The sequence below is a fragment of the Mastigoproctus giganteus genome, chromosome 8 (assembly GCF_048544385.1).
Source record: "Mastigoproctus giganteus isolate SK-2022 chromosome 8, ASM4854438v1, whole genome shotgun sequence".
In the NCBI taxonomy this organism is placed as follows: Eukaryota; Metazoa; Arthropoda; class Arachnida; order Uropygi; family Thelyphonidae; genus Mastigoproctus; species Mastigoproctus giganteus.
The window spans coordinates 45,203,165-45,227,350 of NC_143582.1; the positions used below are offsets into that span (position 1 = coordinate 45,203,165).

The following is a 24,186-nucleotide window of genomic DNA, read 5'->3' on the forward strand; positions in this document are numbered from 1 at the left end:
ACTGCTCAGGTAACTAAGAAACTAAATGAATATTTTGCATCGACATTCACACGTGAGGAGTTATTCAGCGAGGGGAATGCCAGAGGTGTATTGAACTCTGGCTGTAAGCTAGATAATCTTGTAATAACTGAGAGTAAAGTGGAGGAGAAATTGTTGAAGACAAACACAAGAAAGGCACCTGAGGTGGATGGGATCTATCCAGTTATATTAAAGGAGGCAGCAAAGGAAGTAAGCAAACCCTTAGCCATAATTATGAGAACCTCCTTGGACTCAGGGGAGGTACCCATAGACTGGAGATGTCCAAATGTGACCCCAATTCACAAAGGAGAATCAAAGGCTGTACTTGTTAATAGGAGAGACTGCTTCTATAGGGATGGGATACACTTAAATGGAAAAGGTGCAAGAATATTTGCTGATGCTATCGAGGCAGTGTTAGGCGGGTCGGAAAACTGATAGCTTGGGTGGATACAAGGACTAATAGTTTCACAGTAGCCGTAGGCAGAAGTGAAGGTAATTCTTGCACAACTTCTATTAGAATAAGTAGCGACCTGGAGCGTGGGGTGTTGGGGGTTTCAGGGACAGATGGCAGTCATCCTGAAATATGTGGGTATATGGGATGTGTTAGGGTAACTAGGAATAGGAGTAGGAGCATGTATGCTTGCATGTATACCAATGCTAGAAGTATAGTAAATAAATTTGATGAATTTGAAGTGTTGGTCAAGACATCAAAAGCGGATATTGTTGGGATAGCAGGGACGTGGTGTCACACAGATATAAGCAGTGGTGGGATTCAGCCGGTTCGCACTGGTTTGGCACCAAAAATTTTCGTTGAACTAGTTGATTTGGAAAAACAAGATGCAGAGACAATACGTTCTTCAGTTATGGAAAGTTCAAATAATGTTGGGCTTACTAAGAACTACCTAGAAAAAAATTTAATAGGATGTTGCTCCGATGGTGCCAGCGTTATGCTTGGAAGAAAATCTTGAGTGAGCACTAGGATTGCAAAAGAGTTTCCAAACATAATAATATGGCTGTTTGAAACAAAGCAAGTAAATCATTTTAAAATATTTATTGATAAGATATATACTATTTTTCATCAATCCAATAAGAACCAAATTGAACTTTCCAAAATATCCGAACAACTTGGAATTGAAATTATAAAGATTGGTAGAGTTTTGGGACCAAGATGGGCTGCCTGTGGCTTAAGGTCAACCCTAGCTCTGTGACCCGCTTATCCAGTGCTACATCACTATTTTTATTCAAATAAAAAGTACTTAAGTATGGCTGCCCGTCTTGAAAATATATATTTTATAACTGATTTGGCATTGATGATTAATATTTTAAACGAAATTTCTCTTCTTTCAAATGCACTGCAAGCAAGAAATATAGACATAATAAAGGCTGAAAAACTCGTGATAAGATCTATTAAAGCATTTCAAATGCTTGGAAAAGAAAAGGGTCCATACGAAAAAAAGTTGATGAATTAATTACTTCAGAAACCTTCAAAAATATAAAATTTGTAGAAAATCATCAATTTGTCTCGGGCTTCCTCGGGAAAGACTTTTAGAAAACATCGTAATGAATTTGAAAAAAAAAAAAAAAGAGTAATGGATTACATTTAAAAGCAAGTTGTAGCTGATTTCAAGATAGGAATAAATTACAATTTCTCAATTTTTTGGAGCCAGATTACTGGAATATTGAAGAAGTACTAGTTCCATGGAAAGCAGCTGAAGAACAATTGCTCGGATTTAATGACATTTTTAATTACCAAATTGATATTAATGATTATCGAGATTTCTTGGAAAACGTTTTAAAAAATTCCCAGAATTATGCAATTTCAGAATTAGCTTGAAAGTGTTCAAAGAGCTAAAAATATTGTCAGAACAATTGCTGTAAGTTCAGCAGAAGCGGAAAGGGGTTTTTCAAAGATGAACATAATATGTTCAGAGAAGAGAAGTCACCTAACTGTTTCTAATATATCAAACACAATGACTATTAGTCTAATCGGTCTACCTCTAAAGGAATGGGATCCTACTCCTACAGTGGTTAAGGATAAATCACTCAGCCGATGATGCTCGGATAAAAGCGAAGAAAATTGCAAGCGAGGACACCAATTAAGAAACAATATGGAAATATCTTAAATAACAGTTTTATTGTTTTTTGTCAGGTATTATTTAATATTTTTTCATTAATATTTTAAAACTCTTTCTTATAACATAATCTAGTTTCGTGGACCTCTTTTATTGTTCTTATTTAAGTATTAACTGCATGAAATAATAAACTACCTTTCGGTATATAGTTTTTTTATACTTAGAACGGTCATTAGGGCAGCGAACCGGTTGTTAAATTATTTGAATCCCACCACTGGGTATAAGTAATACTGAACTGGAATTTGGGGAGTACAGAAAGGATAGACAGGATAGAAAGGGAGGAGGTGTTATGCTGTTAATTAAGAAAAACATAAAATCAAAAGAAGTGCATCCAGTTGATATAGATGAACAGTGTACTGTTGAGTCAGTTTGGTGTGACATAAGCATTGCGAAAGCAAAAATAAGAGTAGGAGTGTGTTATAGGCCTAATGACTCGAATGAGTACAATGAACAATTGTACAGAGAAATAGAGTGGGCTAGTAAATCGGAATGTCTTATAATGGGAGATTTTAACTTCCCAGATTGGAACTTGTGGGTTGGTCGCTCACACACTAGTCAGACTTTTGTGGATTTATTGGATGATTGTTTTCTGCAGCAGCATGTTCAAGAGGCAACCAGAGAAAGTAATACTCTTGATCTGGTTATCAGCAATGATCATTCCTGTATTAAGAATTTGCAGATAAAGGAACCACTAGGTGGCAGTGATCACAGTGTACTGATGTGGGATTTACTTAAAGATTTAATTACCATCAGGGGTAAAGGAAAGGGTTTTTGCTTCCATAAAGGTGAGTATAGTGGTCTCCGACAGCTTTTAAATTCTGTACAGTGGGATCAACTGACGATGTTACCAACAGTAAATTCTAAGTGGGAAGCATTCAAGGAATTAATCGTGGATGCTACTAAAAGTTTCACACCTATTAAGAAATATTGTTCGAGGTTATTCCTAAATGGTTATCTAATGAACTAATGAGACTCATAACAGAGAAGAAAAATGCATGGGATGCATATAAATTATCAAGCGACTCAGAAGCCTATGGCAGATATAAGCTAGTCTGTAATCAGGTCACAAAGGAGGTTAGGCAGGCGAAGGCAGATTACGAGAAATCCTTGGCAAAAGATGCTAAGAAAAACAGCAAGGGTTTCTTTACTTATATAAACTCTAAAACGAAGAGGATGAATCTGATTGATCCACTTCACATCAATGGTTCGACTGTTGATGATCCTGCTCAGATAGCAAACAAACTGAATGAGTATTTTGCATCTACATTCACACATTTCATACCTTAATAATTATTAAGGTTTGAAAATGGCAGAAGGTTATCAAATTGTAGTAGGATACTTAATGATTTTGTAATAACTGAGGGCAAAGGGGAGGAGAAATTGTTGAAGTTAAACATAAGAAAGGCACCTGGGGTGGAGATGGGATCTATCCAGTTATATTAAAGGAGGCAGCAAAGCAACGAACCAAACCCTTAGCCATAATTATGAGAGCATTCTTGGACTCAGGGGAGGTCCTTACGGACTATAGATGTGCAAATGTGTCCACAATTCACAAAGGGGGATCGAAGGGTGACATGAATAATTACAGACCAGTTAGTTTAACTTCTGTTCCATGTAAAATAATGGAGTCACTGGTTAAAGATGCATTGCAGGATCATCTAGACAAGACTGCAGCAATAATTCAGACACAGCATGGGTTTGTTAAAGGAAAGTCTTGTCTGACAAATTGGATAGGATATTATGATGTGGTTACAAAGGAACTGGATGCAAAAAATAATTTTGATATCATATATTTGGATTTCAGGAAAGCTTTTGACACTGTTGCACATGGAAGACTTGTACAAATTGGAGCAGAATGGTATTAAGGTTAAGTTGCTACAATGGATAAAAGGATGGTTAAGTGGGAGAAGACAGAGGGTGGTAATCAATGGGTGCTGCTCTTCGTGGACTACGAAGGTTGGCAGGGTTGTTAAAGACAGTAATGGTAGTGTGCTACTGCAACAGAATCTAGATAATTTGGGCAGATGGGCTAAAAAGTGGCAACTGAAGTTTAACCTTGACAAATGCAAAGTACTACATATGGGTAGAAGTAACCCCAGAGAAACGTACCAACTGTGTGGTACTACACTTAAGGTGGTAGAAAATGAAAAAGACCTGGGAGTAATTGTGCAGGCAGATATGAAGTTTTCTGAGCAATGCAGGGGTTTTGTCAATGATATTTAGGAATTTTGCTAGCAGGGAAAAGGATGTGATTATCCCTCTGTATAAGGCAATGGTCAGGCCACGCCTTGAGTACTGCGTACAGGTCTGGAGGCCTCATTTTAGGAAGGATGTAGATTTACTTGAGTGTATACAGAGAAGGGCAACAAGATTGGTGAGGTGAATGAAGGGATCCTTTTACCAAGAGAGGCCTAAGTTCTGCAAATTGCAGAACTTAGGCCTCTAGTCTCTAGTGCCCAGTCTCCAGTCTCCAGCCACTGCAATTTGCAGTGGCTGGAGACTAGGCACCTGCGCGGTGATCTGATTGAGGTATATAAGGCCTTGAATGGGTTGAGCGTGCTGAATTCTGATGGGATCCTTCCACTAGTTCAGATTACGAACCTAAGGGGGCATAAATTTAAATTAAGAAAAGACAGATGTAGAATAGATGTGCGGAAATTTGCCTTTAGCCATCGGGTGGTTAATTGCTGGAACAAACTTCCATCTGTCGTTGTGGAAGTTGATAGGTTGAATAAATTTAAGAAGGAACTGGACAGGCATTTGGAGGGAATGGTGTGATTTTTTTTTTTTTTTTGGCTGATGCTGCATAAGCTCATACACATGCTTTCTTGCATCACATTCCACTACTGCTACTACTACTACTACTACAACATTCTTTCTCAGTAGCACAATTTTCAAGCTTTAGTCACTGGATCAATGATGCCCTGAATTAGGGAGCCGTTTTCTCGTTTAAATGCAGTTATTGTTCCTGTCTGCTCAGCTAGTCTTCGAAACTGGTCTTCATAAAGAATTATTTAGTGTATATTATTTAAATGGCTTTTCACTGAGAAGCTCAGTGAAAGGTCATTTAAACTCGTTAGTAAGACTTATGAACACAATAAATGTTTTTAAAGCTGTGCTTGATAATGCTGCATTTGACTCAGATATAATGCCCCCTAGGTTTATTGTAATTTGTTAATGTTGATTATGAAATAGAAGTTGATTTAACTTTGAATACTTTGTGAAAGCATTCAGAAATATGGAAAAACTGATTCAAGAGAAAAATAATAATGCTGCATGAAGGCTATAGAAAACTTTCATCTATACTTAGATTATATTGTATACAAGATACTGCCATAAGTTTGGCTCCTATGATATTTTGAAGATGCAACATTAAAAAAGTACCTTCAAAATTCACCAGTTATTAAAAATAGAATTGTTGGCAAAGGTAAGAAAGCCCACACGAGAAGCACGCAAAAGTACTTTGCCGTAAATGCATTTGTATTGTTGCTCCCTCAGTAAACATACAGTGGATGTTATTGGTCCAGAGTATAAATTGAATCCAATGGGAGATTGAAACCCTCCAAAAGTGGAGGGGCTAAGCTGACCTTTTTTCTTTAGAATCACTGGTGGACTAGTGGATAAATTGTTTATTAAGAAAAAAAAAGGGAAAGGTAAAGGAAGCCCAGACGAGAAGCACGGCAAACATTGAAAAAGTTTACCAGTGGAACTACGTTGCGAACATTTTTTACAACATCAGAACTTCTAATATGACTCTGTTTGGGATTAAATTAGTTAATTCAATTAGTGATTCTAAAGAAAAAAGGTCAGGTTATCCCCCTTCACTTTGGGAGGGTTTCAAGCTCTCGTGGGATTCAACTACTCCAGACCGATAACACCCACTGTCTGTTTACCGAGCAAGCAGCAATACAAATGCTGTTACGGCAAAGTACTTTTACTGGTAAATTTCGTCGAACTTTTGCATGCTTCTCGCGTGGGCTTTCTTTACCTTAGCCGAACTTGTTATAACACTTTTGGGCGGTATTGTTTGTTATTGTTTGAATCTAAATTATACAGTTGTGTCCCCATATCTGCTGATTCAGTTACCCATGGTTAACCACGGAAAAAAAACAAAAAAACTTAACACTTACTATTCGCGTGTCTAGTACGATGCTTTCCTTTATTTTTTACAATGTCGTGTATGGTTTGGTCACCAACATTATAATGGTTTCTTAGAGATTTAATGGATGCACAGTTTTCAAACTTTTGAATAATTTCAAGTTTTTGTTTAATTTGAAAGCACAACTCTTGTGTTTGCCTATCATTTTTGTGATTTCTAAACAAAATAAAAAATAAATAAAATAGTTACTATAAAAAAAAAAAAAAAAAAAAAAATCCGACATCCCTGACATAAATAATGAAACAAAATTTGTCCTTTTGCGGTGCGGCGGAACACAACATCGACATGATGTACTAAATTAAACTAAACATTTGGTCTTTTTTTTTTTTTTTTTTTTTTTTTTTTGAGTGGTAGGTGTGAAGACAGCGGGGGTTGCAAAATAATAGGTACACTAATCTCCCAATGACGACTTATAATGCCGGTTCTTGTCGCTCATTTAGGACTTGCAAAATATGTGTTTATAGCTATTCTAGTTATTACTTTGAATTTTATGATTTCTGGTTGATTTTTTTTTTTTTTTTTTAAATTTGGAGTCTTGAAGTGTCCCGGTTAATAAACCAATCCCGGTAAATTGTATTATTACTGTATTTAATGTTGGTAATGTCTTACTGAGTGTTTAATTTATCAATTAAACTTTATTATACGTATGTATGTATGTACAAGAAAATCATGTTATATATGGGGTCAGCAGGTCGCTTATATCTGCAGTTTCAGCCATCCCTGGTCGGTCTTGGAATGTATCCCCCGTGGATACAGGGGTCTTATCGTACTTTGATATAGAAAAAAAGATGTAAATAATTAATTGTTATAGAATGCATATGATTTTTCAGAGTTTTTGCATATATTTAGACATTTACAATTAATAAAATAAAAATCAAGTACTTTGATGGGTTCTTAAAAGTGGGGTTGTCTGTACACGGAAGAACTGTTTGTAATTGCATTTGTTGTCAAGTCTTTTTGCAGGATGGGGGAACCCAAGCCACTGAGAAGTGATGAATCCACCTAACTGGAACTTTATTAATTTGAAATTATTGTTTTTCTCTAACTTTAGATTTAAAATTAGTAGTGTAGTATTTGTTTGTGATTTTCTGAATAATTTGGTGTATTTGTTCTTTACTTGGCCCTTGTGCTTAAAAAACTATAGTCGACTTCTGCCGGCATTGTGTTGCATTGATTTTTCAGATTCAGATTCAGATTTTTGATAGATAGTGGAGGTTTCTACATGGATTCAGATAGTGGAGGTTTCTACATAGCTTTATAGCAGTGTAATCAGTATTGGAAGAGGCTTATAAACTAATTTATAGCATTACATACGTGTTTTAAAGCGTAACGTTTGTGTTAGATTATAACTTAACTTTATCATGTAACCTGTAACATATAACATTAATATTCGTAGAGCTTTTTATGTCAGTGATTTGGGGTTGATATAATATCCTAAATAGGTTGCTCAAGAGTTCGAATCACATAGGTTGGCAATAGATAGTTAAATTTTTTATCTATTATAACTACTTAGGATTTACAAACATAACATATAACTTAAACTTGATAGGAGATATGGAATTCATATACATAAACTTGGTAGGAGATACGAAATACATATATTCTAAGCTCGATTGAAAAAAATATATATTCAGTAACATAAACTTCATAGCATAACTGGTGCATAATGTTATTACTGCATTAGAATGTGTTTAGTGTATTATTTTTAATTATATTGAATTTGAACCAAAATCATGCCTCAGAGCAGCAAAGCAAAAGGCTCAAGGTAGTTTGTTTGTTTGTTTATTATTTGGTTTTTAGGAGCATTAGCAACTAAGGCCATATTGCTCCGGGATATGCGGTGGTCATTCCCTGACCTTTCCGCATCCTCCGTATTTGGTGGTGACTGGCTCAAACCCCGGTCTAATCAAGAAGCGTGTGCTACGCACTGCTGCTCCTTCCCACCTGGCTACGGAGGCGGTGGCTCAAGGTAGTGGGAGTATGTACTGTGACTCGGGGGAGAACTTAGGTGATGTTGCTCTCTGAATCACAGCCTTATGAAACGTACTGCTTGTTTGATGTTTGTGGACTATCAGGAACAGGACATGATATTGCCAAGGGGATGTCTTTGTGTGTACTCAATGTAAAGAGTGCAAGAATGTTAGGTGCCAACTCGGTGTTGTTGTGGGCCTTTATGAGAGCTTGAAGAACAGGTTGGATGCTCACAAAGGATTTAAATTTGGGCTCATCAAGCTCTCGGTACCCACATCAACACCAGAGATTGCACTTGATCATCGGGAAACACAGCAGCAATCCCCGTGATGGAATGCGCTGGTCCAACAGGAGTTACTTGTTATTGGTGACTCTGTTGTCAGGGAAATGGGAAATATATTGTGCAAAAAGGATAGATCATAGGACCAAGGCATGTCTGCCAGGGACAAAAGTTGATGACTTTGTAGAGCAGATATCATCTTTTAAGGGCACAAAAGGAGATCTGCAGATTAAGAGGATCTGCAGATTTCTTAAAAAGTACAGGTCAGTGTTGAAAAAAAAAAAAGTTGCAAGTTAGGGTTAAATTTGAAAGTGTCTGAATTTTTGTACAAACACTATAGGAGGGAGTATATGATGAGAGCCTCGTTATAGAAAGGCCGAACTGATTCACGAATCAGTTCGGCCTTTCTACCCCTTCCCTCACGGGGGTGGATAGGATTTTTGTCAGCCTGGTCTGTCCTTGTTAATAGGAGCAACTGCTTCTACAGGAATGGGATACACTTAAATAGAAAGGGTGCAAGAATATTTGCCGATGCTATCGAGGCAGTGTTGGGTGGGTCGGAAAACTGCTAGCTTCAGGGATATACAGACTAATAGATTAACAATAGCCACATGCAGAGGTGAAAGTGATCCTTGCACCCTGCTCATGCAACACAAAAAAACTGAAACCAAATCACAAAACTAAGAACCTTGCACTGCTTCTGTTGGAATGAGCAGCAACCTGGAAAGCAAGATGCTGGGGATTTCAAGGTCTACTGGGAGTCATTATGAAACAAATAAATACATGGGTTGTGTTAGGGTAACTGAGTGAGAACAGGTGCATGTTTCCTTGCATGTACACCAATGAATCTGAAGTGCTGGTGAAGACATTAAAGGAAGATGTTGGGATATCAGAGACATAGTGTCACACAGATTTAAGAAATGCAGAATTTGAATTTGGGGAGTACAATGTGTACAGAAAGGAAAAACAGGATAAGAAGGTAGGAGGCATTATGCTGTTATTTAGGAAACCAAATAAATATAAGGCAGTGCATCCAGTTGATATGGGTGGCCAGTGCAATATTCAGTCAGTTTGGTGTGACATAAGTACTGGCAAAGCAAATACAGTAGAGCCTCAGTTATCCACATAATTGATGTCAGACCTCGGCTCCGTAGCCAAGTGGTCAGGAGCGGGAGTGCAGTAGCACATGCTCTTTGAGTAGACCGGGGTTCAAGCCCCTGACTGCTGAATTCGGTCAATCTGCCAACCCGCACTGGACCGGCGTGGCAGATTATGGTCCATTTCCCTCAACATGAATTGTTGAGGAGGCTTCCATCCTGCAGTGGGTTGATACTGGCTGCACTTTACCTTTTTTTACCTCTTCCGGATAGCTAAATTTTCCAGTAATTGAACTGGAAAATTTTCCGGATAATTTTTCTGGTAAGATTAAATAAATTTAAGGTAAGGTTTATTTCATCTTAATTTAATCAATTTATTTAATTGTAAGGTAAGATTAAATAAATTTAATCTTACATTATAATTAAATTAAATAAGATTAATTAAATTTTAAAAAATGTACGCCAATCTTGGAAAACAGAAACATCCATCCAGGCATTTTTATACAAAACAGGAAAATTAGAAAAATTTTTTTTAAATCTTCTCTTTTTCAACTTACTGATAACGAGCATGGACAATCGGTGCGTCCCAGTGGCATTTGCAGCTCACTCTTTTCTCATCTTAAAACTTGGTGCAGGCATTTCCCTTGTAGTGGCTAGGGTTTTTCTCGGTAATGCTTTCCACAATAAGCCCGTCTCATCAACATTATAGATTTTTTTCCCCTTTTAATTTGCTATAGCTGAAGCGAACTTACTTTTAAAGGTCACCGCTGCTGATTCGTCTACAGAAAGTCTCTCCTTGAATATCTAATTCAACTATACCATGTCTCAGTTTAAAGTTTTTCAGCCAACCTGTGCTTGCCTTGAAATCTTCATTACCTGTTAATTTTTGATTAAAATCCAATGCTTTTTACACAACATTGGGCCAGACACTGGTTCACCTAAACTTCGCTCTGAGAAAACAAAACAACAAAAAAAAAATAATAATAATAAATAAAATAAAGTTAGTGCACACTCCAAAGCAGCATTTTCAGATTTCGACATCGTCTTTTTCCTGCTAGATCCTCCTTCACTATCCATAATTGACACATTCTGTTATAGCATTGGAATTTTTCTTGATGTTGTAAATTGTTGAAGGCCCCACATTAAACTCTTTGGGGAGATTTCCTAAATTTTAACCTTTTATAATTCTATTAATGATTTCCATTTTTTGTTGCAATGTTAAAACTAAGCGTTTTCTTTTCGTTCACATTTTACCGTTAAAAATTGAGAAAAATAATAAATCGCACAGTTTTGGGCCGGTTTTATTCTTACTGAAACTGGCGCTAAACTAATCTGAAATTCACTCATGGTTTCAGAGAAAACCCAGGTCTCTGTGATATTTTTCTAAAGCACATTTCTGACGGTCACGTAGAATTCTAGGGGGTCACAACCATAAAACAACAAAAACAATTTGCAGTTTTTGGTTTATTGGGCTTTTTGTTTGTACAACCTGTTATAAACAGATAGTAAACTCGATCTTTCTCTTATTATAATCAAAATTCAGTTTTCAAAATCAGTATAACCCGAGCTTACTGTACTACTGTAAAAAAAAGAAGAAAGATCAGCCTTTCAAATTATTCTGAATAACTGACATTCCAGAAAACCGATTTTCTTCTGTATAAGAGTAGGAGAATGCTATAGGCATAATGACGGTGATGAGTACAACGAACAGTTGTACAGAGAAATAGAGTGGGCCCATAAATTAGAATGTCTTATAATGAGGGATTTTAACTTTCCAGATATTGACTTGTGGGTTGGTCACTTGCACACCAGCAAGACCTTGTGGATTTATTATATGACTGTTTTCTACAGTAGCATGTATGAGAGGCAACCACAGGGTTGCCTCTCATACATACAGTGATTATTCATGCATTAAGAATCTGCAGATAAAGGAATCACTAGGTGGCTCTGGTCACAGTGTACTGATGTGGGATTTACTTAAAGATGTCACTACCATCAGGGATAAAGGGTACAGTTTTTCTTTTATAAAGGTGACTTGTCATCTTAGACAAGTTTTAAATACTATACAGTGGGACCAACTGATAATGTTACCAATAGCAAATTCTAAATGGGAAACATTCAAGGAATTAATCTTGGAAGCTATTAGGCTTTTCATAACAAGTTCAAGTTTTAAGTTTAAGGCCTAAATGGATGTCAGTTGAACTAATGACACTTGTGGCAGAGAAGTAAAAATGCATGGGATTCATGTAAATTATCAGGTGACACAGAAGCCTATGGTAGATATAAGCCAGTCTATAATCAATTTACAAAGGAGGTTAGGCAAGCAAAATATTACAAGAAATCTTTCACAAAGGATGCAAAGAAAAACAGTAAAGACTTCTTTACTTATGTAAAGTAGAAGGAAGGGGATGAATCAGATTAGTCCCCTTGATATTGATGGTTCGACTTGTAATCGTGCTCAGGTAGCCGATGAACTGAATGAGTATGTTACATCTAAATTCACACATGAGGAATTCTGTAGGAAAGTGAAGGCCAGAAGTTCGTCAAAATCTAACAGCATTAAATGATTTTGGAATAACTGAGAGGAGAGTGGAGGAGAAATTGTTGAAGTTAGACATAACAAAGGCACTTAAGGTGGATGAAATCTATTCACTTATATTAAGGGAAGCGGTAAAGGAAGTAAGAAAATTATGATTATATGAACATCTCATAATTATGAGAGCATCCTTGGATTCAGGGGAGGTTCCCGTGGACTGGAGATGTGCACATCTATCCCAAATTCACAAAGGGGTACCAAAGGGTGACATGAGTACTTGCAGTCATGTTAGTTTAATTTCTGTTCCAAGGAAAATAATGGAGTCGGTGGTTAAAGAAGCAATGCAAGATTATCTAGACAGGACTGCAGTTATAATTCAAACATAGCAATGGTTTGTTAAGGGGAAACCTTGTCTGACCAATTTGATTGGATACTACGATGTGGTCACAAAGGAACTGGATGCAAAAAATAATTTTGATATCATATACTTGGATTTGAGGAAAGCTTTTGACTGTTGGCCTTTGGAAGATTGCTTTACAAATTGGGGCAGTGTGGCACTAAGCACAAGTTGCTGCTATGGATAAAGGGATGATTGAGTGAGAGAAGACAAAGAGCAGTAATCAATGGACACTGGTCTTTGTGGACTAATATTATTAGTGGAATCCTCCCTGGTTCAATATTGGGCCAAAGTTGTTTTCTGTATTTATCAGTGATATTGATGAAGACATATCAGGCTTAATGTCCAAGTTTGTAGATGATACAAAGGTTGGCAGGGTTTTTAATGACAGTAATGGCAATATGCTGCTGCTGCTGCAACAGGATCTAGAAAAGTTGGGCAGATGGGCTGAGAAGGAGAAATTAAAGTGTAACATTGATAATGCAAAGTACTGCATATTGGTAACCATAACCCCAGCATAATGTACCAACTTTGTGGTACTACACTGAAGTTAGTCGAGAATGAAAAAAACCTGGGGATAATTGTGCAGTCAGATATGAAGTTTTTCAGAGCAGTACAGTCAGGCTGCCAGAACAGCTCATAGGTTCTTGTCAATGATATACAGGAACTTTGCTAGCAGGGATAAGGAGATGATTATCCCTTTGTATAAGGCAATGTTCAGCCCACACCCTGAGTACTACATACAGGTCCCGAGGCTTCATTTTAGGAAGGATGTAGAGCTGCTGGAATGAGTACAGAGAAGGGCAACAGGATTGGTGAAGGGAACAAAGGTTTGCCCATACCAAGAATGGCTTAAGTTCTGCAAATTGCAGCATCTAGACTAGGCTCCTGTGAGGTGATCTGATTGATGTGTGTATAAGGTTTTGAATGGTTTGAGCAAGCTCAATACTGATGGGATGCCTCCTCTTGTTTGGATTATGCACTTGACGGGACATAAATTCAAATTGAGGAAAGAGAGTTACAGAATAGATGTGTGGAAATTTTCCTTTAGCCAGCAAGTGGTTGATTGCTGGAACACACTTCCATCTGTTGTGGAAGTTGGTAGCTTAAATAAACTCAAGGATGAATTGGACAAACTTTTGGTGCAAACGGATAGGTGAAATGGGAAGTTTTTTTGACTGCTGTTATAAGCTTCCTTTTTGCATTTTGTACCAGTACTAATGCTAAGTTCTAATTCTACCTTACTCGACAGCAGCTATAAAATAGTTGTCCTTTTCAAATGAGTAATAGTGGCATTGTAACAAGCCTGCCATGCCATTGAATGCCTGCTAATACTTATGACTTCAACTTCATGGTGCAATTGTAATATTAGGTCATAAATATTTTAGGAACTATCTGTGAACTTTTGTTGAAATTTTGTAATTTACAATACAGTAGTCAATACTGTAGTATAATATTTTAAATTTTACAATTGAATTGAATTATTGAACTTCTGTGTACCATCAGAAATATTCACTTTTCTATGTTTCAGGTCCAGCCAACAAAAGAAAAAGAGATGTAAGTACTTGAGGTTAATATTTTTAGTATTCTTAAGATTAGAATTCTAGGTAGATAATATTCAATTTAATATTAGCATTAGTAATTGATTCGAATATAATTTCTATTGCACATCTTTAAAAATATATTTTGTATTAAAAAAACAAACATTACGTTTTGACCTGTTTCCTCAGCCTGTTTGTGAGTGTTAACTTTTAATACTTCTAATTTGTTTTAGAGTATTTGTCACTGATTAAGTAAACCAATATTATCACTTAGTTTGCAAAATGTCTGATTGTGTAATTTTATGCATTTCTGAAATTTATCCTGTGTTTGTTCATTGTTTCCAATGAACAAACACAGGACATGCATCAGTTATTCGAATGCAGCGTATTAGTAATTTTGACTTATTGCAGGCCAAATTACTGTGTAATTCAGACAGCTATAAACCAGAATTATTAACATGTAGTTGGAAGTTCCTTTTTTCGTCTTTCCATTTGCTTTTCCAATCTTAATGGTTTTTAAAGAGCACATGACTTTGCACAGGTTTTAACTATCATAGTTGATTTGCAAGCTTTCTTTGTGGTGGGTGTCCAAAATGTTGATAAGAGCAGAAGTTTGTTGTTTGGTTTTTAGGAGCATTAGCAACTAAGGCCATATTGCTCCGGGATATGCGGTGGTCATTCCCTGACCTTTCCGCATCCTCCATATTTGGTGGTGACGGGCTCGAACTCCGGTCTAATCAAGAAGCGTGTGCTACGCGCTGCTGCTCCTTCCCACCTGGCTACGGAGGCGCCTAAGAGCAGAAGTGGAGTGGTGCAACATTGTCTAGTGCTACTTACAGTTGTTATATTACTCAGGAAACACTTGGATTCATCATAACCCTGCATATTAGTCTTTTGTTTTAATTATTTAGCAGGTAAGCTAATTTTTTTTTTTTTTTTTTAAATTCGAATTGAGTTCTCTTAGTGGGCTGTCTTAATATCATTATTCAGAGCTAATTCATAAATCGGGGATTGCTAAACAAAGAGAAAAGGCATGGAAACGATGTATGTTCCTCACCAGATGAATTGATATTGGTATCAGTACTTGCAAAATGATGCAAGGAGCAAGCTTATGTAACACAAGTCAGAAAATGAAAATAAATAAACTAATTAAAATTTAATTAAAAGCCTCACTTTATTAACCTATTTCTTTCAATTACAGGTAACCCTCGTATAACATGGTAGTTAGGTTCCTATAAAATGTGTTGTACGAAACCGTGTTATATGGGACTAAGAAAAAGTACAAAAAGGAGAGTTACGTTCCAAAAGCTAACAAAAATACACTATTTTGTTAACGAAATGTTAACAAAAAATATACCATTCTAGGTTTCGTGTATCTTCTGCTCTCTTTAAAAAATCTGTAATCTGGGTTTGTTTTCTTTTGCTTGATAAACCTGTGAATTTCATCATATCACTGAAGGAAGTTATGTTAATTTTGGAAACTCCCTTTTGAACTTTGAGCTCCTTTCATTCAAGAATGTGCATTCAGAAATGAGAATCTAATTGCTCGGCTAACTTTATGCCTTCCCGTATAGTTTTTAGTATAAAATTGGAAATTTAGAATTTTTATCTGCGTTAACATCCTCTGAATTGATTTGGTTTTACCTCCGATGCCATTTCCACCAAATCTGCTTCACCAGCCTCTTTTTTCTACCAGTAATTCTTGAACGTCTTCAGTAATCATATCTTTTTTTAAAATTTTTTTAGGAGCATAGGCAATTAAAGCCATGTTACTCTGTGTATATTGTCTATAAATTGTGTGTCCTGAAGGCGATTTTCTGTTTTGCTGGACAAAAAACTCGAGATTCTGGGAGAAAAAAAACCATGCTACACTTGCCTGAGCCCAAATAACTCGGCCACATTGTGAAAAAGACCCATAAAAATTCCTCCCATCATCGATGGGATTCGAACTCAGGTCTTTTCCACCTGTTGTAGGGAGGTGCATAATAGTTCAATAGTTCAATCAACTATGCTACCCACAATGGCTTCAGTAGTCATATCATTCATCAAAATCTTCCCCTCCCACCGACATTTGAGAGTTCTACTATCGCACTGATTCTATTTTCTGCTGGTTCGACCATATTTCCTGAATGAACTGACTCTGGCCATACATTTTTCCACGCACATTTAACATTGACGGTTTTACTTCCTTCAGTGGTCAGGGAATGACCATCGCATATCCCGGAGCAATATGGCCTTAGTTGCTAATGCTCCTAAAAACCAAATAACATAACTTCCTTCAGTGATAAAGCTATGATTCTCATACAGTCCACAATTGAGAAATGTTTCCATGACTCCATTACTTCAATAGATTTGGAATCAATTTTTTTCCAAAATCAATTGTAACGATTTTTTGATGTAATGAGTTTTAAAGGTGGGTATAATGCCTTGATCTAATGGCTGAATGAAAGAAGTTGTATTAACCTAGTACAACTGTGGTGGTAGAAACAAAACTTCAATGTTTGGATGACTTGATCTTTTGAATGGCCTGGTGTGCTATCCAATAGTAATAAAACTTTGAAATCTAACTCCTCTGACCGTTTGGTCGTCCCGGAGTATAAACAGAAAATTTATTTATTATTTATTAGATTGTTCCCCAAGCACAAAATAGCTCAATAACAAGTTCAATAGCACAGAATGCAACACAGGGATTCCCAACAAAATAAAGTAAAGGGATTTCTTAGATTTTTTTTTTTTTTTTTTGACTAGCGAGTCAACAGCAGGGATTCAAAAAGGGTGGAAATGTTGAAAAATTACATCCAACATAATAGCAGGGGTTCCCCCTGCACAAAAGTTCAAAAATGCCCTGTTATGAGAGATTTACCGAAATTCTCTAACCGTGTTATATAAGTACCGCGTTGTGCGAGGATCGCCGCAATTTATCAAGCGTGTTAGAGCGAAACCGTGTTGTAGAAGTACCGTGTTATCCGGGGGTTGCCTGTATTTATTCAATATCTCCTTAAATTTAGATTAAGTACCAAATTCTACATGAATAGCTGGGAATTTATTGCAAAAATCAGTCACTCTTTGACTAATGGAAATTTTTCAGTTATTCTCTCTATAACCCCCTCTAGTCTACAGTTATCACCTCAGAATTTAAATTTATGCCACCTTGTATATTAGTTTATTCAAACCTTTCATTTATTTAGTTTATTCAAACTTTTCATTTATTTAGTTTATTCAAACCTTTCAGGTCTAAAACACCTCAATCAGGTCACCTGTGGAGGTGCATGGTTTCTAAAACTGCTGCAGCTTACAAAACTGGAGTCTCTGTCTCTCGATAAGAATACTTCCTTGTGCCCTTAACCAATCTCATCACATTTCTCTGTATTTTGTCTAGCAGTAGTTCATATCTTCCTAAAGTGAAGGAAGAAGGCACACGCCTTTCTAAAGTGAAGCCTTCAAGATGCAGCTTAACTATTGATTTTTATAACGAAACAATAACTTTATGTTTGCTGTCAGAGTTTTTATATCCTTGACAGGTTGTCATGAGCTGTCCCAGCACTGTTTACTCTTGAGTTTTAGTGTACCTAAGTTGTATGTTACTCCATGATTACTGCTACCCAGAAGAAGCATCTTGCATTTTACATTGTTAAACCTCAGCTGCCACTTCTCAGCCCATTCAAATAATTTGTATTTTTTTTAGCAACCTTGATTACTGTCGTTTACTAACGTACCCACTTTTATATCATCAGCAGTGTCCTCATTTATTGTACAGTAATGTGCAATAAACAAGGACAGTGCTGAGACCACATTATGTCAAGGAGCTAAGTTATATTCTTGTTGTGAGTATTCAGAAATTTCATCACTCCATGGAACATGTTGCACAGAGTGATGAGAGACTGTCACTGAGACTTTCAGAGATATTGTCACTGGTGACAATATCCGTGAAAATATCTAAATCTCACAACTCTTTCATTACTCAAACGGATGTGGTCTCCGTTCCAGTGTCATTGCTGCCAATTTCCACCCTCAATCCATTAAACCTTACCTGTTCTCTGACAGAACCCCCAACTACCACTCGTCCTAGTTGCCCTGGTGGGACTTGCCCATATCTGCATGGAACCTTGCTTGTATTCCTACTAGATAATTGTAAAATGGAATCTCTTCTTTTTGAAGGGTTGGCATCTCTGGTTCAAAATCTCTTTACAGTGTTCTGTGAAATTCATCTGCTGCTCCTATTATTCTCTCAACTCCCCAAATTGCCCTGAACATTTTTGACTTCCTTTATTTGAAACCCATCTTTATCCAATCTAACTTGCCTAACGAAGCAGATTTCCTTAGTGATTTTAATGCTTGAAACATCAGCTGATTCAATTTTTTTGTCCAGACCAGCTGTTAGAGATGCCGCTCATTTACAATTGCCTAATGATTTTATGCAATATTCATTTACCTACTAGAATGATAAACAATCCTGCTCAACATCCATTCTTGACTTTTCATCACCAACAACCCTTCAAAGTACAATTAGTTACTTTGATGGCCTCTTATCCACTAGTGCCCTTCTCATGCCCATTTTCATCACTATGTCAGTTGCCATTACAAATATGCAAAATGGGATGATCTACAATTTCTATTCCTCTTTTCATTTATTGGATTACTGTTTTAAATCTTCTGATCCAATTTTTGCTCACATAGTGTGAGTGAAATTATCCTTGTAGGATGAATGAGATCCTTTATTCCTCATTCAAACCGAAAAAAAAAACCATCTGCTATCCAAACCGTAGCCTTCCCAATAAGTGAGCTAATGAGGTTCAAGATAACACAGTAAAAGATAAGGAGGTTCGAGATAAAAACACAATGCCCACTCCAAAACACACAACAGTTGTAAAATGGTCATTAACCGATCCAAGCTGGGCAGACTAAAATTAGGAAACTTTCTTCTTGTACAAATAATAGTGGGTCCTCTGAACCCTATCCAAGAGACACTGGTGTCAACTTCCTTCTGTTTATATTTCCACTTCTGTTACAACTGATTGGTTCTGTCATATCCCTAGCCAAAGATAAAACTGAACTGCCAGCATCCAATTTCCTCCTGTATCAGTAATCCCAGCAAGTCATCACCTCCGACCACATCAAACATATTGCATTCTATGCCTCCTGTGTTATTTTGACATGAGATCGCTAGAAGAATCCTGAACAATCCTGATTCCAAGTAGTAATCTCCAGATCCCAATGGGAACTCCATTTGCTCTCAAAATGTATGCTCCAGAGCTTGCTCCTGGTTTTGTGTTGCCTTCATTCTTTTTATTCTAACCCCACTCCCATCTCCATGGGCTTGCTCACATCCAGCCAGTTGTACAATGGGCAAAAAATCTCTCTTTTCTGACTGATCCTGTTGCTCCAGCCTCCATCCTATCCAAAGCAATGGAGAAAACCATTAACTCCAAAATCCTACACTATCTTGAAATCTCAAACCCATTAATGATTGGAAATATGGTTTCTGTCACCAGTGACATTTTGGCCTATCTCAATTTTCCCTGGACAGATTTGATGAGACCCAAGCATCCACTCTTGACACTTCCAAGACTTTTGGTCATGTTTGGTACACATATTCACCAAACAGGCTTCCATGCTTTGGTCCTACTTTCTACTTCCTGAAACCATACAGTCAGTTCTCTCTTTGACTGCTCAATACAGACAATGGTAGATGACATCCCACTATCTTCCCACCTCCCAACGAATTCTGATGTTCCCCAGTATCGGCATCCTCTCCCATTCCCTTTCTCCTGCATACTAATGATCCCTTTACACTGACTACAAATCCTATCCATAGTTTCACCAGTGACAGCACACTACATTTAACCAGGTTAATAAATCCTACTCTGTACAAAGAGCCTAAACTTCCAACATCCATAACTAACTCCCCAAATGCCAGTCTCTAGACATTATATCGGTTGGGTGAAGAAATTATAGTCAACCTCTAGATTTCTTAACAAGATCATACATCTTCACATATCACCCTGACTTCCAGTTTCAACCAGCACAAGCACATCACAAATACTGCCTCCTCTACATAAAGAAAAAGAAAAAAAAAAGGGTTTATCCTTTTGTTCTTGGTGAACACTCCCACAAGTAGAGGTCAACTCTGTACAAATCTGAAATCTGCTCACCACGAGTAGTCCCTCATATGGGGTTGTGTCCTTTCTCAAGCTCCTAGATATCCAAAAGAGCATGCCTTTTCTGATGATATTTCCATGGACTCTACTGAACTAGCATCTGCAATTCCATAGCTATCTTCTAAACCAGTCTGAACTTGTAAACATCCATTCTCTGCCCAACCCCAAACTCACAGAACCAACCTTTCCTCTTCCTTATTTATCCTTTACAATTCTGCTCCTTGGAATCAAATGCCCTTTCTCATGTGGCTTCTGAAAGCCACAACCTACAAATATTCAAGTCTAATGCAACAAACATCTATCTTCTCAGCCTTTTTTTTAATTCAGCGTATTACATATGAGCTTATCACTTATTCGCATAAACATGCACAATATGACCTTATTCACATAATATTTAATCTTCTAGCAATCCTCTTAATCAATTGTTCAATTGACTTATGGCTGCCTTCTACGATAGCAAGATCTTCAGTTCATATCTCAAATTCTTTCCTTTGTGTCATTTCCAGCATGCTTATATAAGAAGCAGCCTTTCAGTAATGACTGCTTCTTACATCAAAGAGAAAAGGATTGGAAATATTGCATGTTACTCACTAGGTGGACTAATATTTGTAGTGTATATAACTATTCACACCTAGTTACTAAGCTTGTCAATCCATTATGTTACTTTACCTCTAATTTGCAGTTCTGTTAGTGCACCTCTATCCCCCATTTTTCATAAAAAGAATATTAAAAATTAAGAATCCTTTTTATTATTCTTTTCCTTTCCCTGGCAAACAGTAATAGGCAACATCTGCCTCATTTACAATTCTTTATCTCTCACTTTCACACACACATGAGCATGTGTGTGTGTGCGCACGTGCACATTTGCTTATATTTCACTGCCATTCATTTCCATTTTTTTCACCAGTTATTCTATTCAGCATCATCTATTTCACTAGTATTCATTCCCGTTCTTTTCACAACACATTTCTTTTTGTGAAAACATTGATTAGTGATCTTGTGAACCTAGAAATATTGACTTCCATGAGGTATTTTCATACTGTGCAGATGTAAGCTGACCTTTTATATTTGAGATGTTAAAATATGGAAAATAACACATCTTATATTTAGATGTAGTAGTAGTAGTGGCATGTGATGCAAGAAAGCAAGTGTATGAGCTTATGCAGTATCAGCCAAAAAAAAAAAAAAATTCACACCATTCCCTCCAAATGCCGGTCCAGTTCCTCCGTAAATTTATTCAACCTATCAACTTCCACAACGACAGATGGAAGTTTGTTCCAGCAATTAACCACCTGCTGGCTAAAAGCAAATTTCCGCACATCTATTCTACATCTGTCCTTTCTTAATTTGAATTTATGCTCCCTTAGGTTCATAATCTGAACAAGTGGAAGGATCCCATCAGAATTCAGCGTGCTCAACCCATTCAAGGCCTTATACACCTCAATCAGATCACTGCGCAGGTGCCTAGTGTCCAGCCACTGCAATTTGCAGAACTTAAGCCTCTCTTGGCAAGAGGATCCCTTCATTCTCCTCGCCAACCTTGCCCTTCTCTGTACACGCTCAAGTAAATCTACATCCTTCCTAAAATGAGGCCTCCAGACCTGTACGCAGTACTCAAGGCGTGACCTGACCATTACCTTATACAGAGGAACAATCACCTCCTTTTCCCTGCTAGCAAAATTCCTATATATCATTGACAAAACCCCATGACCTGCCCTGGCAGCCTGTCTGCATTGCTCAGAAAACTTCATATCTACCTGCACAATTACTCCCAGGTCTTTTTCATTTTCTACCACCACTTTCTTTCAGTGTAGTACCACACAGTTGATACGTTTCTCTGGGGTTACTTCTACCCATATGCAGTACTTTGCATTTGTCAAGGTTCAGTTGCCACTTCTTAGCCTATCTGCCCAAATTGTCTAGATCCTGTTGCAGTAGCACACTGCCATTACTGTCATTAACAACCCTGCCAACCTTTGTATCATCTGCAAACTTCGACATTAAGCCTGATATATACCTTCATCAATATCATTGATAAATATAAAAAACAACAGTGGACTGTTGACATTAGTCCGCGAAGAGCAGCACCCATTGATTACCACCCTCTGTCTTCTCCCACTTAACCATCCTTTTATCCATTGTAGCAACTTACCCTTAATACCATTCTGCTCCAATTTGTACAATAGTCTTTCAATGTGCAACAGTGTCAAAAGCTTTCCTGAAATCCAAATAGATGATATCAAAATAATTTTTTGCATCCAGTTCCTTTGTAACCACATCATAATATCCTATCAAATTTGTCAGACAAGACTTTCCCTTAACAAACCCATGCTGTGTCTGAATTATTGCTGCAGTCTTGTCTAGATGATCCTGCAATACATCTTTAACCAGTGACTCCATTATTTTACCCGGAACAGAAGTTAAACTAACTGGTCTGTAATTACTCATGTCACTCTTCGATCCCCTTTGTGAATTGGGGATACATTTGCACATCTCTAGTCCGTGGGAACCTCCCCTGAGTCCAAGGATGCTCTCATAATTATGGCTAAGGGTTTGCTTAGTTGCTTTGCCGCCTCCTTTAATATAACTGGATAGATCCCATTCACCCCAGGTGCTTTTCTTATGTTTAACTTCAACAATTTCTCCTCCCCTTTGCCCTCACTTATTACAAAATCATTAAGTATCCTACTACAATTTGATAACCTTCTGCCATTTTCAAACCTTAATAATTATTAAGGTTTGAAATGTGTGAATGTAGATGCAAAATACTCATTCAGTTTGTTTGCTATCTGAGCAGGATCATCAACACTCGAACCATCGATGTGGAACAATCAGATTCATCCCCTTCCTTTTAGAGTTTATATAAGTAAAGAAATCCTTGCTGTTTTTCTTAGCATCTTTTGCCAAGGATTTCTCGTAATCTGCCTTCGCCTGCCTAACCTCCTTTATGACCGGATTACAGACTAGCTTATATCTGCCATAGGTTTCTGAGTCGCTTGATAATTTATATGCATCCCATGCATATTTCTTCCCTGTTATGTTTTTGTGTACAGTCCAATATAAGCTGACCCATACTTTTTCAGAAGTTAAAATAGTAGTATGGGATTTGATCATGCCTTCAGTTTAATTTTTTTATGCTTAATTCATTGTTATTAATTTAGTCTTTTGTCTACTCACACACTGCATATGAATACATACTATAATTTGGGTAGATTTATACATTAGATATTTATCTAGTTTAGTGAGAGGTTCAATGGGTTATACAGCTGCATTCCAGGAATGGAGATGCTAACTAATGATGTAGGGCTGTATGCCACATTAGTAGCTATTTTATGCTTATCTACATATTAATCTAATAACTAATGCAATAATTCCTATTTATCCTATATAGACATTTCCTACTTTACTCGACTGGGGCTTTGAACAGACAAATGTCTGATAGCTGAAGTATGCCTGCTTCTGTTATTTCAATGTAAGTTTTACTTGTAAATTTTGAGTGGTAGTTAATGGGCCCAAATATTACCATTTTTGAGAGCTAATTAGCAGCAAAATAGTAATTTTATAGCGATCCTTTTAAATAGTAATTACAACTTCAGAAAACTTGAATTGGAACAAAAAGCCCAATGGGTATACATTAAACATAATAAAGATTTGCCAAGCTAGACTCTTCCGAAGGAGATCTTCACTCATCCAACAACCAGAAATAAATAAACATGTTTTGTGATAGCCACTAAATGAGTCTTTTTAAAGCTCCTAGCACTCACTCAATAAGGTTATATCATGAACTAATGATAATAGTAAAAGTAAAATTATAAATATAATAATTTATCAGTACAATTATTATTGATACAACCAATGTAATATAAGCTTAAAACTAATACTTTTTTGCAATGTAAC

General features: G+C 36.9%; 1 protein-coding gene across 3 annotated transcripts in view; it reads left to right on the forward strand.

Moving 5' to 3' along the window:
- The window catches only part of LOC150081502 (transcription factor 12-like), a 621,638-nt gene that overhangs the window by 115,123 nt on the left and 482,329 nt on the right, over nucleotides 1-24,186 (forward strand). For all 3 annotated transcript variants that reach the window (XR_016547303.1, XM_090379956.1, XM_090379957.1), the window contains exon 4: nucleotides 14,122-14,147. Coding sequence is in view for 2 of the 3 variants with exons in the window: in XM_090379956.1 (XP_090236082.1) it covers nucleotides 14,122-14,147 (26 nt within the window). In the remaining variant the exon portion in view is untranslated. The remainder of the gene's footprint in view (nucleotides 1-14,121; nucleotides 14,148-24,186) is intronic.